A 12,188-nucleotide genomic window follows, 5' to 3' on the forward strand; every position below is an offset into this window, starting at 1 on the left:
AAGCCTGTCGCTGACACTGGGAAGGCGCAATGTGATGTGTCATTCTGTCACTGCTTTACAATGTAGGTGAGAGGAGATAAGGGCTGGAAAAAGTTTTGACACAATTAAAACATATTCCTTTCTCCCCTACTGTCAGCCAGTGAGGAACGGGGGTATTTAAAAAAGAACCAGGTGTCCGGAATCCGTGCGCCTCCTAACCCAAGGTGCCTGAGGCAAACAGCTTGGTTCACCTAATGGTAGGGTTGGCCCTGCAGCTCTCTTATTACATTTTGTAATCTGGAAAACCCGCATGGCATAGGTCGAATAAAAAGAGTGATTCCAGAAAGCGGCAATAATCTACTCCCCGACCTTTCGCCAGAACGCCATGTTTTTTTTTATTGTTGACGCATGATAAAATGAATGTCAGCGATTGCCTCAAACTAAATACAAAATTGCAAAAATATCAAGTTACCCTCTTTCCACAAGGAATGTATCTCTCCAAATCTTGTGTTTCTTATGAGTCCGTAATCTGAAATAAAGTGGAGATTGTACAAGTGAGAACCAGCTGTTCTATGGATCATATACACTTAGTATTATGTACAACAGCCTGTTATATTCTGACCCGTTTAGTACGTTTCTCTATAACATAGTGGCATCTTGCAAAAATCACAAATGTAACATTTTACCTACCAAATGCAGCCTTTCCTCTAAATACACTACCCTTGTTTCCACCACCTGCTCTCCTATTCCACCATCACCTCTTCCCATGTATGGGCTGCGTCTCACCTTTATGTGAGGTGCCATTTATCATAGGACTCATTCCCAGCCTCTCTCCTTAATGACTTGCTCTAGAGTGGTATACCCTCTATTCAACCTGCCACTCCTGTAATTGATCCGTGATTAGCGGAAGAGCCCGCAGAACTTCCCTTCCCCCATCTGGATCATTTGTCACCTCTATTCGTGTCACACAATGTACTATAAGTACAAAACTTAAAAATCGTATTAAAAGGAGAAATCTAGTTCATTTTCTTTAATCAACCCCAGTGGCTTAAGAGATAACCACCCTTGCCGGGCAGCTCCGGCTAACGTACAAGGTAAACTTTGACATCATCTGTAAATTTGTAAAAAATCTAATAGGACAAGTAGTGTCCGATGACCAATCCTCTTCACTGGCAGCACAACGGAATTTGCTGTGCCATATAAGAAACTGCTAATAAATAAATAAATAATGGAGTTGAATCTGGCAATGCGGATGGATCTTGCGGATTTCAGCATACTGCGCATACGCCAAAGAGAAATGGGTGACTACACAAGTGCCGGAGATTGTTTGTGTGTACAGATTGATCTGTCCTTCGATGGATTACTAAGCGTGAAATGGGCCTTTCTGGGCGATGACAAGGCAGCGACCTTGTGAATGCAAAGTATCTGTTACAACTCATGGGGGAGTCATAGAAGTGTTGTGGATGTGTAGACCAACTTCTATGCTCGACTGCATTGTGCGGACGGAGGTGTGATGCCGGTTTCAGATAGGTCCTTTGCACTTAGCATGGGGTGAGTGCAAGTCCAGATTCTAGTGATAATGGCCGCGGGATGGGGGGATTAGCTACACATGCAGTCAAAAGGACTTTTTACATATGCGGGTAAATTCTGGCATAAGCTAGTAAGCAGAACTCCTCGGATCTCCAGATAAGCAGCCGCAGATGAGACAAACCGAGAATCAGCCCCATTACAACACGCAGATCACATCTTTGGTATAAGAATAGAGAACAACCTGTTTCCTGGTCTTTCTATATCCATCAAAGTGAGTATGGACTTCCCATCCATGTCTGGGGGCGTGTCCAGCCCAGCAATATCCAGAATAGTTGGCGCAATATCCAAGTTCAGCACAATTTGAGGCACACTGCAAATATAAGGAAGATGTTATGTGCTATCATTGTACGCTAAAATGAGGCATACAGGTATATTCTGCTGACTTCTCCCTTCTATTTTCTTATACACTGCTATATTGAAATACTGAAAGTGATTGGAATATTATTACATATCTAAAAAAAATCTACATCCTGTAATTACAATTAGGAAAAAAGGTTTGTGATTATTATGGGTAAATGAAAGAATATCTTTATTTAACACGGACCACGGTCATTTCATATGTAAAACAATAGCACTTACAAGGTCTACTCTCTTATCTGGGCTTTACCAGTAGCCGAGAGCTGACATTCTCCTGCTTTCTCTATAGCATTTGTTATAATTCTGTCTAAAGTTGACCAACATACAATAACAGTTAATTAATATAATTTTTACATTTTTATGGTATTGATGTTTTTGTACTGCAGCACTAAACATGACCGGCCCATGGCTGCAGTTTAGAGCGGAGCCCTTGTTAAGGTTGATGTCACATCGGTTTGTTAGAATGTGGCCCTAGCACATGTATATGTCATAGATAGTTTAACCTCCAACTTAATTAAATGTTAATGTTACAATATTCATCCAAGTATATGTGATATGTTTCAAGGGGCAGTAGTTGAAATCCCGGCTGTCAGGATGCCGGCGCTCAGAATGCCGGCACCAGAATCCCAACACCAGTCAGAATGCCAGCACCAGCATCCCGACGGTAAGTAGTGTGGTTAGGGTTAGGCACTGGGGGAGGGTTATGTTTAGGCACTGGGGGGAGGGTTATGTTTAGGCACTGGGGGCAGGTTAGGTTTAGGGTGCGGTATTTTAAACCTGACAGGATGCTGACGTCAGGATTTTGACCACTGGGATCCTGAGCGCCGGCATCCTGTACCTCACCCGTTTCAAGTTCAGGGGTCTATGCACTAAGCCTTGAAGAGAGATAAAGTGAACAGAGATAAAGTACCTACCAATCAGCTCCTTGTTAATCAAATATATTTATTAAATTATAGCTCCTCTGTCACTTTACAGGCTATGTTCGAAAAATGGCAGTTAGGTGCTGTTTGATTGGTACTTTATCTCTGTCCACTTTATCTCTCTCTATGAGCGGTATCCATTTAGCCCCGAACATTGTTCGGCGCTAATTGATCCCCGTGATTGGCGAAAAACGGGGATTTTTCGCTGACTATCCCTAATTTTTGCCGAATTTTTTTTCACCCTATCCTATTATTTCAGTTGAAATAATAGGATAGTTCTCCCGAAAACACATAGGAGCTCGTGGACCGATGTGTTTTCGCTTTTTTTTTTGGTGAAAAAACGGCACTTATCGTGGATTATTTTTCGGGACACATCAGGTCCCGAAAAAAACACCCCCGATAAGTGCCGGCATCGGGCCGACTTTGGGGCTAATTGGGTAGCCCTGGGCGAGGTAATTAGCCGCGGTAATTTACCAAGGCTAATTGGATACCCCCCCTAAGGCTTAGTACATAGACCACATAGGGCCTGATTCAGAGCCGTTCGCTATTTGTGGTCGTTCGTTCAAAAACAAGGGGTGGCTATTCAAATGATCCGTTCGCAAATTGCAGTCTGTTCCCACCTCTAAGTCTGAACAAGCGAGCAAAACATACGCTCGTTTATTTGATAAAAACGCCCCCTGGCCGCACGCACCATACGTCATGTCCGCTATTTATTAGATTAATCGAGTACATCGTACAGTGTATGAACTGCTCGCTATTCTGTGGTTGGTGTTTTCAACCGCTATTTTGCGAGCAGTTCTGAGTTAAAAAAAAACCAAGTGACGTGGTCAATGACGCTGCTGTATTAATTATGCACTCCCTTAAAACGCCCGTTTTGACCTTTAAGCACGCCTGCGTTCGGATCTCCACTCCCCGTTTTCAAGCACCTTCCCCTGTTACCACCCACATACGCCTCATTCTGTCACTCAAAATAGCAGGCCCTCGCTATATTGCGTACCAACGATTTTCGGCCGCACTGACTGGTTCGCGCATGCGTACTAAAAACCGTACGCATGCGCAGATGTGCGAACATCGCTCGGAACGAGCGTACTGCCGCTAGCGAGTGGCTCTGAATGAGGGCCATAGTTCTTAAAGGTCAAGCGATAGCTGACTCTTCTCATGAAGATATCCTGCTCAGGATTAGTTGTTCCTATATGACAGCACAGTTCTTACTCTTGTAAAGACATCATGGAGGTGATTAGAAAAGTGTGTTTTTTTCCAAACCAACAATTTATAATGCATTGTTTTGTGCGATTTTTAAACCATACGACTTATCAGAGTAACACCTGCACATCATAACTGGCAAATGGTAAGCTGCACTGCCGCTTTGTGACCTGGGATCCGTACAAATGGTGCAATGTATCAAGTGGAGGTTACAAATACCATAAGTTAAACGGCACAAACACTTGTAAAGTGTTTTAAACTTGTGGCTCTCAGTCTTGAGATTGGTCAAGACACATGAATGTTGTATGTGATGCCAATACAAAGGTGATTCATTTACAGATGATCGCTAAGCTTGTTATATGTATAACTTTATATTTGACAGATGTGACAATCATCACCATAAACATGGTGCATAAAAAATGCCCTCTAAAAGGACTACCTTTAATATACATATTAGCAAAGACTTAAGTCCAGAGCGGATGGTTTTTGCCTGATATGCGGTTTGCATGTAATGTGTAAACCATGTCTTTTAAAAACACACATTGGATGTGACTTTATGCAAATCACAGATTAATAAATACTGGGTTTCTTTGTGTTTGTAGGACAGCATCTGATTGATGGTGTTTTTAAAAATTGCATAACCCCACCCCCAATAATATACATCTCCCCAAGCATAAAGCTTCTACAATTTTTGATATAATTGTCCGCTGAGAAAAGCAAAATATTAGTAGCGGTTATTCCGATTTTGATCCTGCTCATCCCAGAAATACACCCATTACAGTTCCCTGAATGACAATTCCCACAGTTTCCAGCAACTTCACATAAGAGCTACAATACTCCCATGTTGTCCCTCACTATCTGTATCCTTCATTACATACTGCACACACTTCCGCTAAGCAACAAATTATATACAACTGTGGAACATACACACTACACTCAGGATAGTTAAGTTGGGGGCCAGCTTGATAGTGAAGAAACAAACTGTATAATCTGCAAACTAATCAATGTGAACACGTGTTATACTCTGAGAGGTTGGTTACATTCAGGAGCTATTTATCTTGAAAGCAGCCCTGGTAATGTAACTAAAACCCATTGATACACTGTTCTCAACATCCATAGTTCAGAATACAGAGCTCAGCTGTGTCTATACCACAGGCACTGCCAGCTCCCAGGCCCCATGGTTTATAATTTTTGCTGATTTTAACCTTTGTTTACAAAATCAAAAGAAAAAAATAATGTCTTTGTCTAAACAAGTTCATAATGTAGCTTGTTCTTGATACGGTCCAGGCCAGAGAGTGTGATGGATAACTATGTTATCTGGAAACATATTAGAGATGCCACAGCTGGGAACTAGATGGGGGAACCTACATTGATCCTGGCTCCACGTTCGGACCACGCACAAAGAAGGGGACTCGGATGTCAAAGTCATACGGCATGGACTTTCCTTTCACCAGCCCAAACTGTCCTATGTGGTAGCCGTGGTCAGCTGTGTAGATAATATATGTGTTGTCCAGTTCTCCAGTTTCAACCAGCATGTTGTAAAGCTGGTGATGATACAATTAAATACAGGTATTAGATTATTACAATGCAACATCATCATTCACAAACTGTCTGGTTTATAAAAATCTACAAGCAGAACATCAGATTAATCGCTGGATTGTGTATAAGCCTCTGTGAAACTCTTAAAGATTTTATACACTTGCTTACATATTATTGGGATTTAGAATTGTATGTGTTACAATGTAGAAGACGTAATTAGGAGCAGATTTAATTAAGTGTGAGGTTCTAATACGCGACATGCGGCTGCAGAGATAACGGGTGACTACAGTAGGAAGATCCCTTGGTATTTGCTTGTACGTCTATGGGATGTGAGCAACAACAAGCATAGTTTTCCTGTCTGGGTGACCATGGAATCTTGTGGCAACTTGAATCTGCCCTTTATAATTTATCATCCAAATCTATTTACAAAATGAAAGTATCCCGTACATACATAAAGGTTCCCAAAGCCTGACACCACCAATGTAAAGCCTTCATGGGAGCTCCCAAAAGGGGATCTCAAAACTTTTATGTCTCATGACTAGTGCACATGTGTGCTACAGGTCACATGCCACAGTGGAGACAGGGCCAGGGCAAAGTTTCTCGGCACCCTAGGCAAAACTGCAACCTACTGAGCCGCCCCCCACCACCACCACCAATTCCCCACTTTCTAACCCATTAGGTGAAAGTGAGAAGGCAACATCTGCTTTTAGTACAACAATAATATCTCTCTCAGACACATCCTTAATATTGTCATGGGCAGACTCTGTGGCGCCCCCCAGATCCTGGCGCCCTTAGGCAGCTGCCTAAAGCTGCCTAATGGTAGAGCCGGCCCTGAGTGGAGATGATGGGAGAAGTAAATCATTATTTTAAAGGAAAAAGTTACCTTCTCCATTGAGTCATCCACAGACATGAGTGTTTGCAGCCTCTTCCTGTGAAGCACATTTGTGAACTCCATGTGTATAGGTAACATGGCGCCCGTGTACTGCATAATCCAATGCTTGTCCATGTTTGGTGCGTAGTTATAGCTGGGAGTTCTGAGGAACAATGCAAAATAAACATTTGTCATTTACACAGGTTTTTCTGGTTACAGGCATATTAAATGGAAACGTATTGTGTTCTTATTACATAGAAGCATAAAGAGACCATTTAGAGACTCTAATGTCAGATACTTGTGACCTTGTGCAAGCCACTATGGGCCTGATTCAGCTTTGGGAATAGAGGGCCTGATTCAGACCCGGACGCTATTTGCGCTCACTCGTTCTGAAAAAGGGGCCGGCTATTTAAATTGAGCGCTCGCTCTTTGCGGTCTGTTGACGCCTCTATGTCTGAGCGAGCTCGCTATTTTGTAAAGACGCCCCCTGGCCGCTCGCATCACACGTCATCTCCACTATTTATTAGATTAATCGACTACATCGAAAGGCGTCTGAACTGCTCGCAGTGCTTGTGGTTGGATTTTCATACCGCAATCATGCGAACAGTTCAGGCTAAGAAACAACCAAGTGACGTGGTCGATGACGCTGCTTTGTTAATTATGCACACCCTTAAAACGCCCGTTTTGACCGTTTGGCACGCCTGTGTTCGGATCTCACTTTCCCCTGTTACCACCCACAAACGCCTCATCCTGTCACTCAAATTAGCAGGCACTCGCAATTTTGCGAACACACGTTTTCCACCGCACTGACTGGTTGGCGCATGCGCATTATGACCCATACGCATGCGCAGATGTGCGAACATCGCTCGGAGCGAACGAGCGGCCGCTTACGAGCGGCTCTGAATCAGGTAAGATATTGCAAGTAACTGTGAACCTGGACAAACCATATTGCAGTGCAAGGGGTGTAAATACATACATTTTTTGGCATGTGTGGTAAATACTGGCTGCTTTTGCATGTAGCCCACAAATACTGCACAGCTTTATTTTTACACTGCAATTTCGATTGTCAGTTTGAACATGGCCCTCCCAAATCTAAATCTGCCCCACCTGCAGTGCAGCCTGGTTATGCCCTGGGGCACAGTAACTTGCTATATCTTACTCTATTCCCAAAGCTGAATCAGGCCCTGTGTCTGTCTTCATCATAGGCAGCATATACAGATTGGCTCGCTTTAGTTCTATCGTAGTTCTTTTTTTGTTATTGGTTTTATTTGCATAGGGTTGTTTGTGACTCACATTATAATTTTTAAGTTATTTTTCTAATTAAATTGTTATATTTTTACATTCATTGGTTTTTAATAGGGGTGTGCACCGGCCACTTTTCGTGTTTTGGTTTTGGATCTGGATCTTTCTTCGTGTTTTGGATCTGGATTGGTTTTGCCAAAACCACCCTTCCGTGTTTTGGGTTCTGGGTTTTGTGTTTTGGATCTGTATTTTTTTGGAAAAAAGCATAAAAACAGCTAAAATCACAGAATTTTTTTTTTTTTGTTCCTATGCTATTATTATTATTAACCTCAATAACATTCATTTCCACTCATTTCCAGTCTATTCTGAACACCTCACACCTCACAATATTGTTTTTAGGCAAAAAGGTTGCACCGAGGTAGCTGGATGACTATGCTAAGCGACACAAATGGGTGGCACAAACACGTGGCCCATCTAGGAGTGGCACTGCAGTGGCAGACAGGATAGCAGTTTGAAAAACTAGGCCCCAAAGAGTACATACTTGGCGCTGCTACTTTGTTGATGCACATGCAGCTAACACGCACACAAACAGAAAAATAAACAATTTTTAAATATTTTACTTTTTGGGGCACTTTGGGGGTTACACCACCCTTCAACAGACCAGCCGGCCCTTGACTCATGACTCAGGCGCACGCTTGGCGCTGCTACTTTTTTGATGCACGTGCGTTTAACGCGCACACAAACACAGAAAAAAAAAATATATTTTTTGCACTTGGTGGGAGCACCCCTGATGGACAGAGCACCCCCTGGACAACACTACAGCACCCCTTCAGTACTACAGTGACACAGGAGCCACTGAAGCCCTTCTGTCTGCACACAGCTCCTATGGACAACACAGCTTTTATGGGACACCAGCACTGCACAACACAGCCCAGCACGGGGACCTTTTATACAATCCAAAATCTGCGAGAATCCGACAGCGCGAGGATGATGTTTTGCCTCGTTCCGGCTTGTGCCTTTTTTTCATCCGAAACTTGCTGTTTCTTTTTAGTGCTCGGTGCTCCTACACGTCTTCTCGCAGTGTGCGTCTTTTTATTTCCCAAGAAACATGCATTTGTCTCTCTGTATGACAAGGGGGCCAGGCCGGGGGTTGCAGGGGCATGTAGATGTGGCTGAAGTACAATAAGGGCATGTTATGGGTGTGTTGATGTGAATTGTGGCCAATATGTCAGCTGAAAAGATGCAATTGAGTCTGTTTGGAGGGACGGGATTTACAGGTGCTGAAATCCCAGAGCAAGATGCAAGCTGGTACGGCCGCTGCCCTCAACTAATTGTCGAATGTGTCTAAGTCACCCCATAAATGCAAATAAAGTTAGCATGCTGCAACTGTGTTTTAGAAGCAAGATTACATTGTACTGAATACTCGCTTTTCAAAAATAAAGTATGTTTCCTATTCTCCTTGGGAAGAGGAAGGCTGCATATATTGCTATTAGGGTTGAATTTAAATACAGATATAATGTTATATTTTTCTCTTGTTCCATTACCATCCATTATGCTCCAATCGAACTGGGGTCTGCATTTTCCGTCCTTTCACTGTAATGTGTATGCATTGTGTTTATTGTAGTGAGTATGCATTGTGTGATTGTGTGCATCTTTTGTACTCACAGCTAAGCCAAGCTTCCTATCGTATTCCTGGCGCATCTGCCCCTGTTACTTGCATTGAAGCCCCAATTGCTATCTAGTCAGAGTTGGCCAGATTTTGCTTCTGAATAGGTTGGAAAATACATATTTTTTACTAGACGTATTTTGCAATTACATTTACATTCAACTTTGAATAAAGCCCAAAGTGTGTAAAGTCAAGTGCACTTTCCCATGTGGAACTGTTATTAGAAATCCTTTGTTGATACATATTTACAGATCTATCATAACAGACTTTGGCTACACACCTATGGAAGGGTAAGGTAGCATTATGCTATCACTGAAAAATAATCTATCCTATCTTATTTAGGAACTGCTGTTAATGACAGATAGCCTGACACATCAAAAATTATCTTTGTTAATTTAGAGAATATTCCCCTATCTCTAGTTTCTGTGTTGGCACAGACAGTTTTCATGTAGTGATGATTTATACATTAGATGGAGGAAAGCAGGTGAGCCTTGAAAGTTACATAACCCATTTCATTAGATCAATGTTCATTCATTATGTTGATGAGGGCAAGCTTGAAAACTGTGCTTGTTGATATCAAGTTGGAAAACTATAGTAAAATATATATCAGAACAACAAAAAGCCTTTTTGTAAAAATGTAACTGAAAATAACATGAACAATGTCCAATTTCCTGGCATTATACATGTAGTAGCTTGTGGCAGATGTAGCCCAAACTCTTATTATAGTTAAAAAATGAGCATCTTATAATCTGTTTTCATATTGCACAAAACACACTTCAAATGTCCTGAGTGGCCTGTACAGAAATACTAAGGCGTATGGGTGATACAAAACATTATATGATGTAAACCTCGTTGCCTTGGTGACGAGAATAATAATCTGCAAGTTAAATTGAGAAAATTGGAGATGACCCTGCAGAATAAATGAGAACATCTTAAGAATGTGTTTGTTTTAACAATCTAAAGGGAACATCTTTTGGAACCCTGAAGTAGTTCCACCCGTGCCCCAGGATTCCAAGTATATTATCGTTTGGACAAGTGTTCTTGGAAACTAATTTTTATTTATTTCCTGTTTTTTTTGAGCCAATGACATTTGAAATGTTTTTTTTTTTTTTTTTTTTTAAATCTTCCAAAAACTTCGGGAACAATTTCACGGCTCACATGGAGGGATGGGTTTTTATAATCACAAGTTAAATAGTTATTATAAAAACTGACTAAAGCTGGCCATACACCAGACCAACTTTCCTTTAACTATCCAGCTAGTTGGTTGGTTGGAATGAAAATCCGGTAATGCATGGGAGCACATGACAATCAGCCTTTTGCTCCCAAACACTGTAAAACGGATGAAAGCTGTTGTTCAGACAAGTTGTTTGAATCAAACAACTTGCCTGGATGACCTCTCTCGTGTTTCCTAGTGTTTGGGAGCAAATTGCTAATTGTTATTTGCTCCCCTGCATTACCGGATTTTCATTCCAACCAACCAACTAGTTGGATGGTTGGAAGATTGTTGGTCTGGTGTATAGCTCTGTACACACGGAGCGATCAGACAATGATCAGATATCATTGTCTGATCGTCCTGCATGTGCTGGATGTTTGATATTGAACATCCAGCACATGCACTAACCCCCAAACGACTATAACGACCCGCGATATAGTAACCAGGCTAACCTGGTCGATATCGACCAAGTTGGCCGGCATGCATGGGCGATAGTCGATATCGACCAGCCATGCCCGCGCATCGACCATCGTTTGGGGGTTGGCAGGACCCAAAAATAGTACGATATGATCGATATCGTTATCGTTCTTATCATACTGTAATATCTGACCGTGTGTACGCACTATATGGCCAGCTTTATACATTTGACTTTGTGCTGAAAAGTATATGCCAATAATTCAATGAACTTTGATAAGAAAGGTCAACAGTGGGCTTTGCTTTTATCAAATTATATTTAATAGTAGAACTAAATCTGCACTTTTCCAACAGAAGTAAATACATTTTGGTAATAACTCTCTAAATCGAGCAATTGTCACATACAGTATAGGGTAAATTTCACATTTTAGCAACCCCTGTAGAAAACTATGGGGGGTTAATTTTGTGAATAAAAATGGACGGACCATTGTAGATACTGTATCTCTTTTATCTGCTGGGGTCCCCCTTTATTCATCCTGGGGATGCTTATTTCTTGTTGATCTTATTAAATCAACCGATGCCTTATTTTTCTTCATGCACTTTCAAATGTTTCAATCTAATTTACTTAAAAAAATAATCTATATAGAGGATGGAGAAGTATTATTTTCATCTCAAATATTTTATAGGGACAGGAAATGTGAAATGTACAGTGATCTAAATATGAATAATCATCTTATAAAATTCACAATTATTTATAGAAAAGTTCTCATACAAACATAGTTTAAGATACAGGACGTTGTGTACGCTCATGTTACAAAGCCATATGAGATTTTCTGTAAGTTAGCAGATCATGTATAGGATATGTAAGTTAGACAAGAGCCACTTCTACCACATACAACTACTCATATACATTTACCCTGCTTGGCATTCTAAGGATGTCTTCAAAGCACAATTAAATATGAGTAAATGTAATTTATTGATAAATGTATGGTGAAAACCATGACAATACTAGTATATTTTCTACCCATTCCTGGAAATGTCCCTATTTTCTAGTACTAAACACCTAACCTAACCAAGCAATTATTCTTTTCTAATAATGTTTGCAGATGCAGATGTACTAAGCTCTAGAAAGTGATACATTTAAGAGTGATAAACTACCAACCAATCAGCTCCTAACTGTCATTTTTCAAACAC

At 41.2% G+C, this 12,188-nt stretch overlaps 1 protein-coding gene across 4 annotated transcripts in view; it reads right to left on the bottom strand.

The window, feature by feature from the left end:
* The window catches only part of SULF1 (sulfatase 1), a 133,713-nt gene that overhangs the window by 33,735 nt on the left and 87,790 nt on the right, over positions 1 to 12,188 (bottom strand). For all 4 annotated transcript variants that reach the window (XM_088471478.1, XM_088471476.1, XM_088471477.1 and 1 more), the window contains 4 exons: positions 6,472 to 6,622; positions 5,418 to 5,593; positions 1,751 to 1,879; positions 452 to 508 (listed from right to left, as the gene is read on the bottom strand). In XM_088471478.1, the coding sequence (XP_088327604.1) occupies positions 452 to 508; positions 1,751 to 1,879; positions 5,418 to 5,593; positions 6,472 to 6,622 (513 nt within the window). The remainder of the gene's footprint in view (positions 1 to 451; positions 509 to 1,750; positions 1,880 to 5,417; positions 5,594 to 6,471; positions 6,623 to 12,188) is intronic.

This window comes from Taudactylus pleione, unplaced genomic scaffold (assembly GCF_031769625.1).
Source record: "Taudactylus pleione unplaced genomic scaffold, aTauple2 ptg000114l, whole genome shotgun sequence".
Taxonomy (NCBI): domain Eukaryota; kingdom Metazoa; phylum Chordata; class Amphibia; order Anura; family Myobatrachidae; genus Taudactylus; species Taudactylus pleione.